We start from the raw sequence: 17,835 nt of genomic DNA, 5'->3' as shown, positions 1-17,835 counted from the left end.
GGAGCCTATCCCAGCTGTCCACACAGAGATGGCCGAGGTTGGAATTGAACCCTGGTGTCCTAGCTGTGAGTTCTGCGCGCTAACCACTCATCCACCGTGCAGCCCCCATTATTTATTGTCATCTAAAATATATTTAATGTAAAATGTTTAGTTGAATAGTACAGTACATCACCATTATTTTTGCCGTTATGATATTTAATTATTAATAATGATTCATATTCTTAGCCAGTAAAAAAATGTTACTTTGATAATTTATCCGATTCTGCTGTTCATTTTGAAGTAATAAGTTGTTGTTGCTCTATAAATGATGCATCGACAGTCGAGAAGAAAACTCAAATTTCAGTGTAAAAAAATACTTTTAATTCCTCCTGATACTTTTATTATAGGAAACAATATTTTTATTTTCACTGTTAAAAAACTTCTTGCTCAAGACTAAAATGAAAATGGGTCAGAATCCAGATTGAACACTGATTTAGTAGCGGATAATGAAATATGAACATTTGCGTCCACTGCTGTACACGGTACAGTATACGTATTAGTATATATATTACTGTATATACAGTACATGTATTGTATATATAGATTAGCATCTTCATGAGCGCAGTAACTATCGGCGCTTCCTGCCCGTGTTCTTCCTCTTCAGGGCCAGGATCCACGCAGGAAGAGCAGGACGGCGCGTTGGCACCTCCTTCATTTCCACTGGCGCCTCGTAGTCCTCCTCCTCCTCCTCCGTGACGGAGCCTCCTTCTGTGCCATAGTCCTCCTCCGAATCGCTAGCCTCCGCCTCCACTTGGACCGGCGGTATCCACTCCACCTTCTCTGCAAAATGAACCCGCCGGTTGGGCTCCACTCGTCTCTGGTCCAAAGACACGCCGAGAAAAAGTACATGAGATGAGTACGGCCGTCACATACAGTACACGAGAACTACACATTGGAGGCTGATCCTGAATAATACTGGGGGGTTGAACTGGAAATGTAGATGTTTCTGCTCAGTTCTTTGCGGTCTGCAGGAAGCCAGGCAGATACGCAAGATGAGTATCCATGACTTACCCTTTTGCTTTCCCGTGAGGAATCTGAATTGTGGAATGCTGAGTTCCTGAGGACACCTCGTGTTGGTGTAGGAGCACGAGGAGAAACGGGGGGGCCAACCGGGCTTCCATTTGGCCTGAACACGACGCTGGGGTGATGCTCCTGGGAGTCATCCATGGAATGGCTGCTTAGCGAAGACGTGAAGCCATCTGGAATAAAAGACAATTCCACGTATTAGACATGAACATCTGATCTTCTTATGTAGGCGGAGCCTAGAGACACACTTTGTCCATCTTGAGTCCAGCCCTGGTGAGACGTCTCTTCTGAGTGGTGTTGTCTCTTCCTGCTGACTCTGTTGATTGGCGAGTCTTCCAGAACGTCTGCACGCTGCAAACATCAAAAAGTTAGATCCACACATTTTCTGAGCACACAACCAAACCTCTGGATGCTCTCATGTTGGCATCTACCTCCACGTTGGAAGATCTTGCTTGCACCCGTGCACTCTCCTTCAGCCGTTCACGTGCCGGGCTTTGTCCTTGGTCCATTGGTTCTGACGGGTCAACCTCCACGTGACCAGTGCTGTCCCGTATTTCTGGAATGTTCCCTCCGGCAGGGAAGTTATAAGCCGGCAGTGACTCGCTACCCCTGAAGCTCCACCCCCTGTTCAAACCTCCCGATTGGTGCGGAACCAAAGCATCTGGGCCGTCATTATTAGACATTGAGGTGCGGCTGCTGACCGTCTCCTCTGGTGGTCTCTGATTGGTCGAGGAAGCCGAGAGGGCGGGGTTCAGGAACTTGGCCCACTCTTGACCGGAGATGATCTCCTCCAGCAGATTGATGGAGCTGAAGCCAAACTGCAAGTCGTCGCTTGATCTGAAACGGGGAGAACCCGACATTGAGTGCATGCGGTTACCACGGTGACGTCGATGGCGACTTGAACTTTCATCACCGAGCCGTTCAGTTTACGCTCGGCACATGTGGCTGAGCTCCATGTTTACAAGCGTTCCTCTCGAACTTCTTAGCACGTTCTTAGCAGTCATTTTAGGGGACATGTGTTGGGCAAACGTTGGCGTCGCTAAAATCTCACGGGGGCCGGTTTCCTCCCACATTCCAAAAACATGCTAGGTTAATTAGCGACTCCAAATTGTCCATAAGTATGAATGTGAGTGTGAATGGTTGTTTGTCTATATGTGCCCTGTGATTGGCTGGCCACCAGTCCAGGGTGTACCCCACCCCAAAGACAGCTGGGATAGGCTCCAGCATCCCCCCGCGACCCTCGTGAGGATAAGCGGTAGAAAATGAATGAAAGAATGAATGAGTTCTCCTCCTATTTTGTGTGGAAGTGGTAACTTTTTGTTTCTTATTTTGTCTTTCCCCACCCTCGGCCATCTCTGTGTGGAGTTTGCATGTTCTCCCCCCAGTACTCCGGTTTCCTCCCACATTCCAAAAAACATGCTAGGTTAATTAGCCACTCCAAATTGTCCATAGGTATGAATGTGAGTGTGAATGGTTGTTTGTCTATATGTGCCCTGTGATTGGCTGGCCACCAGTCCAGGGTGTACCCCACCCCAAAGACAGCTGGGATAGGCCCCAGCACCCCCGTGAACCTCGTGAGGATAAGCGGTAGAAAATGAATGAATGAATGAATATTATCAATTAGTTTATTATATTTTATTACTTATTATTTTATTATATTATATTACATTTTATTATATATATTACTAATTAATTATTAGTTCATTATTATTACTATCATCATTACTCTTCTTCTGATTATTACTCCTAGTAGTAGTAGTAGTAGGCTAATATTAGCCTGCTTTTGCCCTATTATGAAATTTGTCTTTTTTTTTTATCTTTCACAAATTTCATAATAGGCCTAAAGCAGGCTATTTTTAAAGGCCTATTTTAAAAATGTTCTTAAGCCCCCCTACATAATTTTATATTTTTTATTGATTTTGTTTCATTTTTTATAGATTTTCTTTACAAAAAAAATCCTATAAAAAATAAAACAAAATCAATAAAATATATTTATTTTTTATAGATTTTTTTACAAAAGAAAATTATAAAAAATACAACAAAATCAATAAAAAAATATAAAATTATGTAGGGGGGCTTAATGACATTTAAAAAATATACTAATGACGCCACTGGTCTCATTCAGAGTGTTGCTGATTACCTGATAAATCCGTCAATGGTGTCCTCCTCTGATTGCGTAACCGGGCTTTCGCCGCTGTGTCGCCATGGGAGGCTCTCTCCTGCGTCCTGATTGGAGGCCACGATCAGGCGCTTTGGTGTTGAACCCTGGGGATGGCATAGCAGACTTAGAGCACTGAGGTCGCTCCTTGTAGCATCGTTCCTAAAAACTCACTTGGTCATCCATCTTGTCTGTGAAGCCTTCCTTTCCCTTCCTGCTGCCGGGCCTCTCCTTCCATCGCTCTTTGATTTTCTCGGTCCATCGCCTCGCTTTGCTTTCTGATGATCGTTGCTTCTGTCTCGTTGTCGCAACGCCCCCTTTCTTGGGCGTCATATGCATGTCTCTCCATTTGGACAAACTCCCATATAGTCCATTTCCGGCGTGAAAGCCTTTATTGTCCTGGTTGTCCGTGGTAAAGGACGTGCTCCCCCATGACCAGCCTGACGTGTCTTTCAACCCCTGGTCCCGTCCTGTGGCTGTGTCTTCATGTCCATTGACCTTGTCCCATTTGTCCCCACCGCCAGTCCTAAGGGGTCGTCCTTGTGAAGCATGAAAGATCTGAGGCAGTGTGGTGTTCTCCACCATGTCTACACAGGTGTTGTCTTTCTGGAGTGGGTGGGGAAAGTGACCTCGATATTGCTGAAAGGTCTCAGCGTCTTTGTGGGTTTGATTCCTCCCTACAGACGACACAGCAGGTCTTTCTGCAGGGACATCCAATTCATACCCGTTTGTAAACCCCTCGTTTATTCTCTGGTGGTTTTGGATGGGTCCAGGTCCATCTGTCTCCCATGCGGGGCTCGCCTGCCGTTCTCGTCCATGCTGGAGCTTTAGTCGCTCCAGCATGGACTGCAGTAAGGCCTGGCTGTCCGGCGGGTTGCCTGGCTGAGACATTTGGACGCAAACACTTGACACAACACAGACCTTCACGGTATATTCTTCACAGCTGATGTTATGTCTTCCGTTAATTTGACATCTGTCAACAAAAAGAAATAATAAATGTAATCCTCTTTGGGCATGCTCCAGTTAGTTCCCATGGTCCCAAACCGGGCTCGTAATCCAAAGATCTCACTACTTCTTGCCTTTCAAAATGTCCAAGGAATGTCCACAAAGTCTACTCGAGCAGACGTTGATGTCAGCAGTGACGGGTGGAGAGACAGAGACGGTGCACAGCAATGTTCCAGAGATGTGGAACACAGAAGCAGAAGGACCAGAAAGACCAGTGAGGTGAGATGATTGAGCACTGACAGCAACTCTCTATCTCTCTCTCTCTCTCTCTCTCTGCCAAACCGCTTTATTTGACCTTTATTTGTATCCATGGCTCCACTTGAGTGGCGGACGAAGCATGTGGGGGAGCCGCTGCCGCTTATCTGACCCGTGAATGTAATAAACAGCCAATCAGGGCAAGTCAATGGAGGTTGGAATGGAGGTTACTGGTGCGACGGGGAAGCACAACAAACCGATAGATGGAGCTGATTTTTTTTTTTAATACTCGGCATCTGAAGTTGAATAATTGAAATTCTTTAAAGCTTTTATGTTTTTTTTTCCCGGATTATTATCTACTACAGGGGTAGGGAGAGAATTAAAACCGATTAGGTTCTCCCTACTCCTTTGTGGACATGTTGACTTGTCTGACACAGTAAAAAGCACCTGTTTAGAGGGTTTTTTCATCCAAATAATTATGTAATATTTCACATAATTTGTTGAATTTGTGGCCTCATCAAGAAAACATTGCAGTAAAGTTGAGTTATGTAGTTAGTGTAACTATCAAAATACTATCAAACTATCAAAAACAATCCTTGTTATTATTCATTATTATTTTCACATAAATTCATAAAATGGACGATCCAGCTATACATTTTTATTTTTTAAAATATTGTCTTTTTTTAACTGAAATATTTAAATTGAGGCCTGTTACAGCGCGTCCAATCCCAGGCGCATGCGTGTACTTCAACCACGCCCTTCTTTAACGTGTCGACTCTCTGATTGGACCACACTCCGGAAGTGTTTTGTGGCGGCGTGAACAACATTACCGGTTTTCCAGTCGTCCATAAAGTAAACTTGGTTAAATATATATATTTTAAAAAAAGACGATGCCTGCGGTTTGGTGTTTATGTCCCGGTCTGCTAAAGTCTCACAACTCGTTAGAAGTGAGCTGCTAGTTTATAACCGTAGTGAAGGAGCTCCAGAAATGGACTGCGTTGTGACGGGTGGAAACGTCAAAGGTTTGTTTACAGTCATTTGGCATTAGCGTGTCCCATAATAGTTATAATTGTTCTAATATTGTTATCCCGTCAATGTACTGTGCAGTGTTCGCCAAAGCCATTCACTCCTTGTCCAGAATCGGCGATGAGCTCTACGTGGAGCCTCAGGAAAATGGGGTAAACTTCTTTAGATTGGGGATTGATTCTTTTGATGGTGGGAGACTGCTACTAATGTTATGTTTCTCTCTTGTAGCTAGCACTGCGGTCTGTCAACTCCTCCCGGTCGGCGTATGCGTGCTTCCTGTTTGCGCCACTCTTCTTCAGCAGGTGCGGATTGCGTTAGTGATGTGCGGGTCGATACTGATGTATCGATATCCCCGATACCGGGGCTCTAAACTCGTTTTTTCAAATGAAAATATCGATAATGCTACAGTCATTTGAGGTAATACATATAATAACGAACATGAACACAGTGGAAAGTACATTATTATTATTATTATTAGTAGTAGTAGTAGTAGTAGTAGTAGTAGTAGTATGTATGTGCAGCATCATTTGAACATATTTAAGAGTCTCATCCCAAGTGTCCCTCTTTGTCTCTCCTGTGCAGGTACACGATACCCATTGGGAATGTCTTCCGCTGCAAAATGGCAATAAAGGTGTGTGTTTATATAATACTGCATGTACTTGTTGCTACTATGTCTTAGGCCCAAGAAGGAAAAACTCACAAGCATCACTGAAATACGTACATGTGATCATAAAGAAAAACACACAAAAAGTAACAAATTAAAAAGTAATATTTATTGACTTGTATTTTGTTGCACAACACTTTGAGGCAATCAATCAGACTTTTTTAGTGCTAAATGCACCTGTCAACAAGTATTTTGGCATGCAGTACTCCAGATGTTGAATTGGATGTAAATCAGAGCTCACAGAAGACCCGAGGGATCAAGACGTAACCGGGCTGACTGTTGAAGAGGCGGACTGTCACGCTTTTTGAATATTTTGGTACATTTTTTGTAGCTAAACACTCGGCTGTCATGTTTTACGCTATTACTAATGTTGGGTGTGGCTCCCCCAGTAGCAGAGCAGATTCCATTTTCCTTCATGCAGTTGTTACTCAGGTTTGCGTGTGTGTGTGTTTGCATTTTTATAATAATAATAATAATAATACATTTTATTTGTATAGCGCTTTTCAAGATACTCAAAGACACTTTACAAAAGAATGAAGTTGAATAGAGCAAGTAAACAGAATAAAAGACACACCAAAATACAACATTCATTGGTTAGTACACAGCTAAAAAAGCGGGGCGGGGCACAGCAGTCAGATATAGAAGGTTAGACATTAAAAACAGATTTAAAGAGGTGGGTTTTGAGTTGTTTTTTTGAAGGTGGGAAGGTCAGGGCAAGCACGGAGTGAGTGGGGCAAAGAGTTCCAGAGAGTGGGGGCATTGCAACCATTTCTGTTGCAATGGTTTTTGATATTGCCGAACGTGATTGCAGCATTTTCCCATCGCTTTAGTTTGTGTGGTTCGGCTTGGTACGTCATCCTTAACGGTTAACCAGTGATGGAATTAGCATCAACACTGACTTAGTCCTTTTCCTTCCATGTGTGTGTTCATATGTCAACATCCAGAGTGTGCAGGCAGTCTTCAGGTCTCTAGCGTCTTTGGAGAAGACGGTAGAAAAGTGTCATATTGAGCTGGACGAGCAAAAGGACCGCCTCACCTTTACGCTGCACTGCAAACACGGTACTACAGATTATGGCATTTTTTACCTCAAAAAAAAAAAAAGAAAAGAAAGAAAACACGTGCTCCATTTATTTTCATGGCGGTACTGTTTTGCTGTCCACAGGCCTCTTGAAGACGCACAACCTGTCTTTCCAGGACAGCGAAAGCCTACAGGCCGTGTTTGATAAGGACAGCTGTGCCAACATATTTCGAGCCAATCCCAGGTATGTACTTTGGTGGAAGTATAGTGGGTCAGGCCAGGCTAGCCTTGTACTTCCAACGTGGTTGCCTGTTTTAGGCTTGGCTCATAACCGGGGTTATGAGGTCTAGGTCACAGTTTTGGACCGCTCCATGTAATCTTAAATCTCAGGGCGATAGGGCCTTTTCTGTCGCTGGGTCCAAGGATTTGAAGTCTGTATTAAAATCGTATTTTTATGGACTTGCTATTAACAGCGGTTAGCCTGTTTTTATTTGTGTCGTTATTTGTATCTATTGTTTTATTGTGATTTTTTATTGTACTTTTTTTTAATTATTATCGAGTACGTTTTGTGCCGTTTTGTAGCGCACTGAGCACAAAGCCGAGATCCGGTTGGGCTTGGCAAAGTAAGTTCATAACCACAGTCACATCATTGTAAGTAACTCTTGAGGTTAAAATGGAGGTTTTGTTGTGCCGCATCACATATGTTCGGCCATGTTGTATGTTCTGTCACCAAATCCATACATTTTCCATGCCGCTTATCCTCACTAGAGTGGGGGTATGCTGGAGCCTATCCCAGCTGTCTTTGTGGCGAGATGAGGGCTACACCCTGGCCTGGTCGTGTCAGTCAACCAATGACTTTCAACTTGGAAGCTTCTCTCACGTATTAACTTTTCCTTAGACTGCTCGTGGACGCTGTGGTGCATTTCCCTCCCTCTCTGGAGGAAGTGACGCTGTCAGTCAACAACGAAAGGGTGTGGCTCAGGAACTACATGGATGAAGGTATAGTTGACTAAAAAGGTTCTTTTCACCGTTTGACTGATAACAAGCGTGTTTGCCTTCTTCTGAGCAGAGCAGTCCAAGGCCATGCTGACGGAACTGTGTCTGGTCTCGGAGGAGTTTGATCATTTTGCCATCCAAACGCACAACAGCATCACCTTCTGCCTTAAGGAACTACGGGTGAGAAATAAACCCCTTTGGAAGCCGGAAACCATCCATCACCAAGTTGATTTCCATCATCTGACCTGCAGGGCTTGCTGCTTTTTGCCGAGTCGACGGGTCTCCCCGTTTCTGTGTACTTTGACGAAGCGGGCAGGTGTGCACCTTCACGTCAGGACAAAGCATCGCTTCCTGTTTGTTGACTTTGCGTCTGTTTTAGCCCTCTGGTGCTTTCCGTCACTGACAGCATTCTGGAGGGGAACTTTGTGCTGGCCACGCTTTCAGACGATGCTAGAACCACCACGAGAAGGTAACAAAAACATGGTATACCATCAACAGATGCACAGTATTGGACCGGCCCCTTCACTCTTTATCATAAGACACGATGGACAACTGCTCCCCAACTTCGGGGGAACTCCAGCCTCGTCCTAGCAGGGGCTCGGTGGGGGTCTGTATTCATGTTGTGCTTTTCCGTCCCCACTCCTCAAGAGAGCGCACTCCCCCGCCGCCCCCTCCTCCCGATGACTTCATGAATGACGACATGGACTCCTACCTCATCGCCATGGATACCAGCATTGCACCCGGTCCAGCTCAAACCGATCCCGCCACTTCAAGACCGCACAAGGGAGCCAATCACAGGTCAAGACTGCACAGTGAGGAGCAAGAGGAGACGGCAGGAGGAGATGTACCGCCCAATAAGAAGGTTTGTCTTTTTATTGCCCTGTGGAACCTCCAAAAGCCGAGAACGACACTCCATCTACGTAATGTCGGCTGTGTATTAACCTAGCTACAGCGACATTGTTACTATGCTGAAGAACTAGGCTACTGCTGTGATGACACCTTGCCACACCACACCGGCTAGCTGCTAGCACTCGCACACACTCGCTAACAACGCTTTAGGCCACTGGCTGTGAGGTGTAGCGTTCCTTTTCATGTTGCTATGTGAAATCAATGTATCAATCAATAATAATCAATCATAAAAAACATAAATCCTTCTTGGAGATCATTTCGTAGCGGGCTTTCTCGGCCGAATAGGTGTGTCCCATCACCTGCATTCATTAGCTGCCTCCGTTAAAGAGAAAGACATGTGGACTGGTGAGGATGAGGGGCAATTCCAAAAAAAGGGCAGATTTCCTTGAAGGTTCTTATGGTGGCCACAGCCTAGATCAGGGGTGGGCAAACTTTTTGACTCGCATTGATATAACAAAATTTCCGGGGGGGGGGCAGACTATATATTTTACACGTAACAGTCCACCTGGTATTATTGTATCTGTAAAATTGTCATGCAATCTGCTATTATTTATTATTTTATATTTATATTTAAATATTTTAAAAATAATAAAATATTATAATTAAATTAAAATTATAATTATTAAAAAAAAAAAGTAAAATATGCAAATATAACAATATTATTATATATAATTAATACAATAATTAGCATTAATATAATAAATATAATAATCATAATAGTTCTAATAATAATATAATAATTATTATTTTAATTTTTATTATTATTATGTGCTTGTGTCTCTTTTTTCAGGAGCACTTTGTTAACAACAGACCATGTCAAACAACGAAATTGATACGACCATCAAAAGGTTGGCTCAGGCCATGATGCCAGGTTGTATGTTGAGTTTAAATGAAATACTTTGGAAAGATTGGGCGGGCCGTATTCAAACACTTGGCGGGCCGGATGTGGCCCCCGGGCCGTAGTTTGCCCACCCCTGGCCTAGACGAACCGAGTTTGCATGATTTTCTATCTGGGAAAACCACTTTGGAATTCAGAGCAACTTGGGAGTCACAGCGTGGTATCAAGGACCGCGTGTTTTGGAGGTTCCACGGTCGTGGCGTTTGGCTCGTGGGGACACAGCACGGAATGATTTTATTCTATTTCCCCTTTCTTGTGTTCCGCCGCAGTTCTGCTCCTTGTTCTTCGGATCAGTGCTGCCTACATCTTCACAGACCACCAACCAGGAAGTGCTGGCCAGTGATAGTGAGGACGACGAGAAGCTTTAGACCAAGTGTTACTTTCAGTGGTAAAGCCTAAATTTCCTTTTTTAGTTTAGAGACAATAATGCTAATAATGCTAACAGCAACCAGCATGCATGTGTGTAAAATATATATTTTTTTATTATTATTATTATTACTATTATTATTGTACGACAGTGTGACCTTTGGGGATCATGTTGAAGAGAAGCAAAGCACTTGAGTTTTTTTGAGGAGCTTTGAATAAACCCAGATTTTCCAAGAAAAGGGAATGTTTTAAAAGTAAGACTCGGAATAGGAAAAAGAACTTTTCATTGTTTCTCTTTGGACCTGAAAGCTTTTACCCCTCGTCTGGGGTTTCCTCCTCTCTCTCTTCTTCTTGGTCTCTTTCTCTCTTCTCTTCCTCTCCTCTTCATCTCTTCTCTCCTGCTCCTGTGGCTGCCACAACCACCACCTCCTCCTCTCTGGTCTCCTCTGCTCCTCCTCCATTGGCTCCTCACTGAAGTCCTGGATCAAGATCGTAGGGACTTGTATTCTGGTGGCCACCACATTTTTGGCTTGCCCGTGGAAGAGACTAAAATGTTTAGCCGGTTCAGCGTGAGGAGCGGCCGGTTTCGGAGAGTCTGCGGGGGCTTGACTGGGGTCGCTGAAGAGATCTTTGGAGAGGCGTCGTGTTAACCGGCAGGACTTGCGGACACAGACGTCTCCGGAAAAGCTCGTGTTCGGGCTGCCGTAGTCTGCTGCCATCTCAGCGGAGCATTTCCCTTTCTCTGTCTCCTCGCAGACCTGACTGAGAACGGCTTCCTGGTGTGCTAGCTTTGATTGACACGTTTCGTGTGCGCCTCCTCCCTGCTGGATGTGGCCACCGACGCTAACCGTGTCACGTATCTTGGCGCTACTTTGCACGCCAGCTGCCAGTTCCTGCTGCGTGGTGTTTGCGTGTTCCCCGGCATCGCCTTCTTGGGTCCGCGCCAGGGTGTCGCCGGGCTTCTTTCTTTGGGGGCGGGGCCTCTCCGAGGTGTTTTCTGGTGACTCAGTCCTGTGATATTCCTCCGCACCAGCACCTCCCTGCCAGGAGCTGCAGTCATCTGGCCCGTTCGCTCCTGTTCGTGATTGAGAGCCTTTGGCAGCCTCGTTGGAGTCGTCCTGCTCCAATTCCGTCATTTCCTGTCTCACCGCTTCAAGGTGTGTCGTTTCTCTTCCTGCGTCTCCTCCCTGTCCACCCCCATCTTTGTCCTCCTTGAAGCTCAACTCATTGCAGCTCCTCCAGTCCTTTGAGAGTTGCCTCGGAACTCTTTCCCCGACGTTCCCGCCTTTCCTCCGCCTGGACGTAGACAGCGATAGACTGGAAGCCGAGCGGGGGAGGCGCAAAGACAGATTATCTCCTGCTTTCTTTTCCAGTTCCTCCTTCTTGAGTTGAGCCCTCGCCCACGCCATACGGTAACCCCGGCAGCGACCTCTGGGGTCGAAGGTGGACGAGGGTCTGTCCTTCTTCCACCTGGCCAGCTCCTTCTCCGTGCGTCTCTCCAGTTGGCTGGCTGAGAGGGGAACGGCACACACCTGGAAGAGGAGGTGGAACGTGTGCTGATGGTTTCATGGTGGGGTTCCATTACCAGTCGTCGTTTTTGAGGCTGTGCTTAGAACCTCCTTAAGATCCAACAGTGCAAATGTCAATTTTTGTTATTTCTTAACTGGTCTTAAAATGTTTATCAGGGCATAATTGACCCAAATATAAGACACATGGTCAGAGCTTTTCTTCCTGTCACTCACACACTATTGACCTTGCAAGACCCGCTGGCAGGGGTTCTCCTTACCTCCGCTATGAAGTCGTCCTCCACCTCTCGGACCTCACACCTGACGTCCCTCAGCCTCTGCAGGGTCTCCATCTGGCCCTGGCACCGCTTCCTTTGCTCGGCCCGACCCAGCACCCTGCGTACCAGCACGGCGGCCACCTGCAGCAGCACCCGCACCCCTTATACAGCACAAGGACGACTCTGGTGATTATTCTGGTGGGTTCCCGCTACTTCCTACTGAGGTGCTGTCCCACGCAAGCAGTACGATTCCCATATCATCTTGCATGATCTCAGCTGGTATATAAATAGTGATGACATTGGAAACAGTATGGCTTCTCACGGGTGCGAGTGAGGGATTTACCATTGCAGAAAAACAGGTCCCACACTCGGAGCAGCGCGTTGAAGGGCAGGTGCCGCGTGAACAAACACATCAGCCAGTCCGTGGCGAACATGAGGGGCTCCACTCCGTGCTGCTGCAGGTGTTTGTGTGCGGGGGGGCATGCTCTTTTCAACACCCAGGTCAGCATCGTGGCATCGAAGAGGACTCCTTCCTTCGTGACACAACAGCGCCGGCATCCGTGAAGCTGTCGCTACTAACGTGGTGATGTGTTCATGGACATCCTGTATGTTAACTTGGGGGTCCTCACCAGTAGTGGGCTGTAGTATCCTGGTAGGTAGAGCTCACTGATTTGCACCAGACACCAGAAGGCCTCCTGTCACAGGTCAGCATCCACGTTATTTCCAAACCATCTTGGCTGTTAAATTAATATTCTGTATGTGACGTCTTCTTTACAGAATATGACAGCGGCCCTTCCCACCCATGTCTCAGGACCCAACCAGTCCAGGGTGTACCCCGCCCCTCGCCCAAAGACCGCTAGAATGGATGATTAGTCTCAGTACCTCCGCTGGCATGTTCATCAGGAGGACTGCAGCCACTGGTCCTTGAGCCTGGCAGTACCCGTCCTCTGGTTTGTACTGAGTGTAGGCTTTCAACACCCGGAACAAGTCTTGCTGCCTAGACACGCACAACAGGCCTGGGTTCCGATAAAACTGCCTTTGGCGTAAGAGGCAAATAATCTGCAGCACACCCGTGTCGCTCCTTGGAGAGGAACATCTCGTGGAAAGGAAACTGGCGGTCCAGGTCTCTCTCAATGACGCTCACCCACTGCTGCAGGGCGACCTTTGAGTCCAGAGACTTTTGGGGGGGGTGAAATATTGCATCTGGCTGTTCTGAGTTGAGTGGGTGTTGGGTTTTTACCTGGAAGAGGTCTTTGCTGCTGTTCATCCTGGTGATGGCGCCGCACAGACGAGGCCAGCACTTGGCCCGCAGGGAGGACGGGATGCCTTTCTGACACTGAACTTTGACCTGCCATCAACACATAAAGCCAGATGGGAGGTAGATAGAGTAGACTGATTGGCGGGAAGCCATACCAAGTTATTCTTCTTGGACAAGATGCTCTCCCATTGGTCCATAACGTTGATCCACTTGGCTTCCCTCTGTCTGACCAGTCCAGGTTGTGGACCCGCAGTCCTGCTGACCGATGCAACCAGTTAAATACTGCAATGTCCCTCAGAAATAGATCATCTTATTGCTGTGTCGTGTGGAGGACAGGAAGTAGTATTAGGTTATTATTGTGCTGATGGTGAGATCATTCCAAACGCCAACAAAAGCCAGTCTGGCGATATTATTATGTCTCACTGAATATTCCAGTAACACTACTGCCACCCAGTGTAGAAGACTACACATTACAATTTTAATGCGTCTTCTTAATGCCTTATTTGTATTTTAGTTCATTTAACCATTTCTATGGCTTCATTTAGACACAAATATATATAACACTTGCATAAATATGCTTATATTTTATTCCCCCACGAATGGCAATATGGCAAGGAACGACAGGAACTCAAACTTTACTCCACCCACCTGCAACCGACTCTTTACGTTGTTACACACTTTTTACGCTGTGATTGCAAATGTTAGCAGTATGTCGAGTATGATATGAAAGTCTTTGTATACGTTGGTGGCGCTGAAAAGCAGGAAACAGGAAAACCACACGGCAGCCATCGCTGTGCAAGCTCCGTGGCGGCGCAGAAGCAGCGAGCAAAATACGAAGACAAATTCAAAGTAGGCATTTCTGCAATGGCGGGTTCACACGTCGGCCTGCTTGACATTTCATTTAGCTGTCATGTCGTTCGTATTTAAATTACATTTTAGGCTGACTAAAGCAAAGCACTGTGTCGTCATCACACATTTTTTTTAGTTGACTGAAATTTCCAAACACAAATCAATCAAACACTGCCAATAAATAGGAGGAACTGCTCACCAGGCTTTAGATCCATTGGACACGATGAAGCCAAAGCGGTCTGTCTCGGGTTCGGAGCTGACCTCTGACCCCGTGTCACATCCGGAACTCGCCTCTTGACTGGGTGGACTCAGCATTTTACTGGCAGGTGAGGAATGATAATAATAATAATAATAATAATAATAATAATAATAATAGATGGCAGCGATTAACACCGCAAGAAACAATAAAAACCAGACAATAAAAATAACACAGCTGAGTTGTTCCTTGAAAAATGTGTTACCTTCTTGCATGTCTGTCCTGACCGTCCTCTGAAGGTGTGTGTGATTATCTGGGGGTGGAAAATGACTAACTTCCTCTTACGCGCTTGCTCTTTGGCCCTTCTCTCTCTGCAGCCATCTGACACTGACACTGACGCATGATGTTACCTCAAATCAACTTCTTCCGACACAGTATGGGCATATATGGAAAATATGTTTTTGCTGGAAGATGACACATTCATCGTGACATCGACTTGAGTGAGTAATGTGCTTCCCTTTTTTTCTGCAGCGTTTCAATCCAGCATCATCATCATCTAAAAAAAAAACCTCCAATCAGAATAAGTAATAAAAATAATGTTTTTAAAATGTACTATACATTCGTTTGTAAGTTCATCTGTTCCACAAATTACCAGGGATCCTGAATGCATCCTGGCCCTTACTGCGCATGTCAATTTATCGGTGTCTTCCGGTCGAAGCGCAATACAGACTGCAGAGGTAAGACTCTCCAAAGGTCAACATAAACAAATGACGACTTATAGTTTTTTCATTCAAATATCAACGTAAAGAACCGTCGACTGACTAATGAGACGTCATCTTTAGCTTCAAGAATGAAGGCGGCGTCTAACGGATAGAGCTGGTCCTCTGTTTTCCCAAGTTAGCTTGTGTGCTAGCCATCGAGTGACGTTCTGTCACTGTTATTGAACGTCAGACCAACACATTGGATTTATTATTGTATACGGAGAAGCACGTTTTGGTCATTTTAAAGTAGTTTAAGTACGACACAGAGCTGCGTAGAAATGATGAAATAAATGTACGTGCGCACCATTATTAGTGGCGTTATATCATCCTATGTGTTCTCTTAGCTTACATGAAATATGACGGGCCACGTGTTTTAACCTGTTGAAGATAATAATCCCAAAGATTCCACACCCAATATCCACGTATATCCATGTCATAAATCCCGTGGGGAACAGTCATCGACAACACAACACGTTTAAGCTCGAAGTTTATCCACTCTTAGCCGTTCATGGAATTCCAGGCGTTGCCTCTAGGGCGGCGCCCGCACAGCTGTTGGCTATGTTCGTCAGAGTCATGTCAATAAAGTTAGCATTTGATATTTACATTATGGAAGCCCGTTTGAGCCGCTGAAAGAAAAATAAAATAAAAAAAATAAAGCTAAGTTAAAAAGTCTAAATTATGAGATACAAACTGTGCATGTGTTATTTTGACTTTTTATTTCATAATTTCGAATTTGTATCTCTTAATTATCATTTACTATTGGGATATTGATTTTCTTTCAATGGCGGAAACACTTCCATGTTAGATATTATCTTGTTATTTTTTAAATGTCTTTTTAGATGTCTGCTTCAATGAGTCTGCGTCTTCTCTACTGCTACGCCAAGCCAGGTACTTCCTATCCTATCTGTAATATTTTTTTTAAAATGGCAACATTTCAAACATACATGTGTGTACTTGCAGGTACTTTTGGAAGTACTCTTGTACGTCCATTCAGTGTCAGTGTGCAGCGCAGCGGCTTCAGTGAGTCCACATTGCGGCTGGTAGATCTGTGATATCTGCATTCATTCAACGTAATGTTTTTAATCATCTCCGTGTAATTGCAGAGTACGTTAACGCTCAAGAGCAGGCCACAGACTTGAAGTCCATCACTGACCGTGCTGCAACCACTCTCCTATGGACAGAGCTCTTCAGAGGTGCCGCATCATTCATTTGCTCGCACCATCACTGCTGTTCGTTTTAATAATGTACAAAACATCACCCAAATGCTAGACTACTCTAGCATCACTGATTACTAATTACTGACACCTAGTGGCCAATGTAGAGTACTACATTCTCAATTCTTCTGCATTGTATTTGTATTTTACTTCATTTAGCCTATTTTTCTAGAACTACCTGACGTGTACTGCTGTACAATATGTTGTCACTCATTCCTTGGCCCCTCCCTCAGGCTTAGGAATGACCATGAGTTACCTCTTCCGTGAACCCGCCACCATCAACTACCCCTTTGAGAAGGGCCCCCTTTCACCTCGCTTCCGTGGTGAGCACGCCCTGCGTCGCTACCCTAGCGGGGAGGAGCGATGCATCGCTTGCAAGCTCTGTGAGGCCATCTGCCCCGCTCAGGTGATCATGAACACGCACACACACAGAGCTGTGTGTCTAGCGCTGTCTCCTTTAATTCCATCTTAGTGGGTTTTTTCACTGCTTTGCTGTTGATCTGATGTTTGCTTTTTTGTTTTGACGTTGCCCAGGCCATCACCATTGAGGCGGAGACTCGAGCAGACGGCAGCAGGAGGACGACACGCTACGACATTGACATGACCAAGTGCATCTACTGTGGATTCTGCCAGGAAGCCTGTCCGGTGGATGCCATCGTTGAGGTGAAATACAGTAACTCGAACACAGTGGGGGGGCTGACAGGATAGGATTACAAATGCAATTTGTACTTGTAAGTATATCTTAACACGTTGTGGCTGTTCTCCTTTCCCTAGGGTCCAAACTTTGAGTTCTCAACAGAAACACACGAGGAGCTGCTGTACAACAAAGAGAAGCTACTCAACAACGGAGACCGGTGGGAGGCTGAGATTGCGGCCAACATCCAAGCGGACTACCTGTACAGATAAGACCCATCGGTCTAAGCTTGTCTGGACGTGGCCAGCATGCAAATCCAACGTCTGTTTGTAGCTTTACAAATAGGAGTCAAATCTTGACACCCCCATGTTGGCTTTATAGCTTATAAAGCCTCTGCACACGCTGTGGTTTTCTGTCAGCTACATACATAAGTTATTGTTTCACAGCCAAGGCTTGTATTTGTGTTTTCCCTTACGCTACAAAAATCTTGACAATAAATAAGGTTTTTAAAATGTGAGTATTGTGTCCTATGATTGACTGGTGTACGAGTATCTGGACTGGAGAGAACCCATACTGCATCTTCATGGTGAAGGGATCCCTCGAAAGGCATGCAATCATATTTCGTGGCTGCAAGTTCAGTCAAGATGGTTGTACTGTGGAGTCCAATGATACATCGCTACTTTAAAAAAAAAAGAATTATTAAAAACTTTGGAAACACAAATTAAAGTTTTTTTCCATTTCAGTATGTCAGTCAGAAAATATTAACCTGAATAAAATATACAAAGTATGAATGAAATGTGTGCTTTCTCAATTAGAAATATGAACTACATTATATACAAA

At 45.1% G+C, this 17,835-nt stretch overlaps 4 protein-coding genes across 6 annotated transcripts; 2 read left to right on the top strand and 2 right to left on the bottom strand.

Annotated features, from left to right (window-relative positions):
* Positions 1 to 370: 370 nt before the first annotated feature.
* zgc:113229 (uncharacterized protein LOC550612 homolog) lies at positions 371 to 4,432 on the bottom strand. Its single transcript, XM_058063560.1, has 6 exons — positions 3,398 to 4,432; positions 3,206 to 3,330; positions 1,497 to 1,902; positions 1,314 to 1,416; positions 1,051 to 1,238; positions 371 to 856 (listed from the first exon to the last, which is right to left on the bottom strand). Exons 1-6 carry the CDS (start codon positions 4,112 to 4,114, stop codon positions 608 to 610), a joined length of 1,788 nt encoding a protein of 595 aa, XP_057919543.1. The 5' UTR covers positions 4,115 to 4,432; the 3' UTR covers positions 371 to 607.
* A 778-nt stretch (positions 4,433 to 5,210) lies between these two features.
* rad9a (RAD9 checkpoint clamp component A) lies at positions 5,211 to 10,917 on the top strand. 2 transcript variants are annotated; one of them, XM_058063747.1, is made up of 12 exons: positions 5,211 to 5,445; positions 5,531 to 5,601; positions 5,678 to 5,751; positions 6,032 to 6,080; positions 7,058 to 7,172; positions 7,276 to 7,375; positions 8,030 to 8,130; positions 8,201 to 8,307; positions 8,379 to 8,443; positions 8,534 to 8,596; positions 8,776 to 8,989; positions 10,204 to 10,917. In XM_058063747.1, the coding sequence occupies exons 1-12, from the start codon at positions 5,334 to 5,336 to the stop codon at positions 10,300 to 10,302; spliced, it is 1,170 nt and encodes a 389-aa protein (XP_057919730.1). In that variant the 5' UTR covers positions 5,211 to 5,333; the 3' UTR covers positions 10,303 to 10,917. The 2 variants fall into 2 exon arrangements, with proteins under 2 accessions (XP_057919730.1, XP_057919729.1); XM_058063746.1 differs by having other exon boundaries at positions 8,507 to 8,596; positions 10,204 to 10,777.
* Positions 9,867 to 15,650, bottom strand: tbc1d10c (TBC1 domain family, member 10C). 2 transcript variants are annotated; one of them, XM_058063745.1, is made up of 11 exons: positions 15,039 to 15,650; positions 14,652 to 14,942; positions 14,390 to 14,509; positions 13,497 to 13,596; positions 13,324 to 13,431; positions 13,154 to 13,260; positions 12,966 to 13,080; positions 12,713 to 12,778; positions 12,427 to 12,616; positions 12,087 to 12,244; positions 9,867 to 11,832 (listed from the first exon to the last, which is right to left on the bottom strand). In XM_058063745.1, exons 3-11 carry the CDS (start codon positions 14,503 to 14,505, stop codon positions 10,549 to 10,551), a joined length of 2,244 nt encoding a protein of 747 aa, XP_057919728.1. In that variant the 5' UTR covers positions 14,506 to 14,509; positions 14,652 to 14,942; positions 15,039 to 15,650; the 3' UTR covers positions 9,867 to 10,548. The 2 variants fall into 2 exon arrangements, with proteins under 2 accessions (XP_057919728.1, XP_057919727.1); XM_058063744.1 differs by having other exon boundaries at positions 14,390 to 14,942.
* Positions 15,051 to 17,672, top strand: ndufs8b (NADH:ubiquinone oxidoreductase core subunit S8b). The gene is made up of 7 exons (XM_058063748.1): positions 15,051 to 15,123; positions 15,987 to 16,035; positions 16,108 to 16,167; positions 16,251 to 16,340; positions 16,595 to 16,767; positions 16,896 to 17,024; positions 17,136 to 17,672. Exons 2-7 carry the CDS (start codon positions 15,987 to 15,989, stop codon positions 17,265 to 17,267), a joined length of 633 nt encoding a protein of 210 aa, XP_057919731.1. The 5' UTR covers positions 15,051 to 15,123; the 3' UTR covers positions 17,268 to 17,672.
* The last annotated feature ends 163 nt before the right edge of the window (positions 17,673 to 17,835 follow it).

The sequence above is a fragment of the Doryrhamphus excisus genome, chromosome 23 (assembly GCF_030265055.1).
Source record: "Doryrhamphus excisus isolate RoL2022-K1 chromosome 23, RoL_Dexc_1.0, whole genome shotgun sequence".
NCBI classification, from domain to species: domain Eukaryota; kingdom Metazoa; phylum Chordata; class Actinopteri; order Syngnathiformes; family Syngnathidae; genus Doryrhamphus; species Doryrhamphus excisus.
This window is presented reverse-complemented; position numbering and strand designations above follow the sequence as displayed.

Excerpts from the sequence above, each read along its gene's own strand:
- zgc:113229 (XM_058063560.1), bottom strand. The coding sequence starts at position 4,114 with ATGTCTCAGCCAGGCAACCCGCCGGACAGCCAGGCCTTACTGCAGTCC. Across the intron at positions 3,331-3,397 it reads CAGACAAGATGGATGACCAA|GGTTCAACACCAAAGCGCCT; the intron begins GTGAGTTTTTAG and ends TGCCATCCCCAG. Across the intron at positions 857-1,050 it reads CCTCACGGGAAAGCAAAAGG|AGACGAGTGGAGCCCAACCG; the intron begins GTAAGTCATGGA and ends TCTTTGGACCAG.
- rad9a (XM_058063746.1), top strand. The coding sequence starts at position 5,334 with ATGTCCCGGTCTGCTAAAGTCTCACAACTCGTTAGAAGTGAGCTGCTA. Across the intron at positions 6,081-7,057 it reads GCTGCAAAATGGCAATAAAG|AGTGTGCAGGCAGTCTTCAG; the intron begins GTGTGTGTTTAT and ends GTCAACATCCAG. Across the intron at positions 7,376-8,029 it reads ATATTTCGAGCCAATCCCAG|ACTGCTCGTGGACGCTGTGG; the intron begins GTATGTACTTTG and ends ACTTTTCCTTAG.
- tbc1d10c (XM_058063744.1), bottom strand. The coding sequence starts at position 14,661 with ATGCAAGAAGGTAACACATTTTTCAAGGAACAACTCAGCTGTGTTATT. Across the intron at positions 13,597-14,389 it reads TCCAATGGATCTAAAGCCTG|GACTGCGGGTCCACAACCTG; the intron begins GTGAGCAGTTCC and ends ATCGGTCAGCAG. Across the intron at positions 11,833-12,086 it reads AGGACGACTTCATAGCGGAG|GTGTGTGCCGTTCCCCTCTC; the intron begins GTAAGGAGAACC and ends CTCCTCTTCCAG.
- ndufs8b (XM_058063748.1), top strand. The coding sequence starts at position 15,987 with ATGTCTGCTTCAATGAGTCTGCGTCTTCTCTACTGCTACGCCAAGCCA. Across the intron at positions 16,036-16,107 it reads CTACTGCTACGCCAAGCCAG|GTACTTTTGGAAGTACTCTT; the intron begins GTACTTCCTATC and ends GTGTACTTGCAG. Across the intron at positions 17,025-17,135 it reads CGGTGGATGCCATCGTTGAG|GGTCCAAACTTTGAGTTCTC; the intron begins GTGAAATACAGT and ends TCCTTTCCCTAG.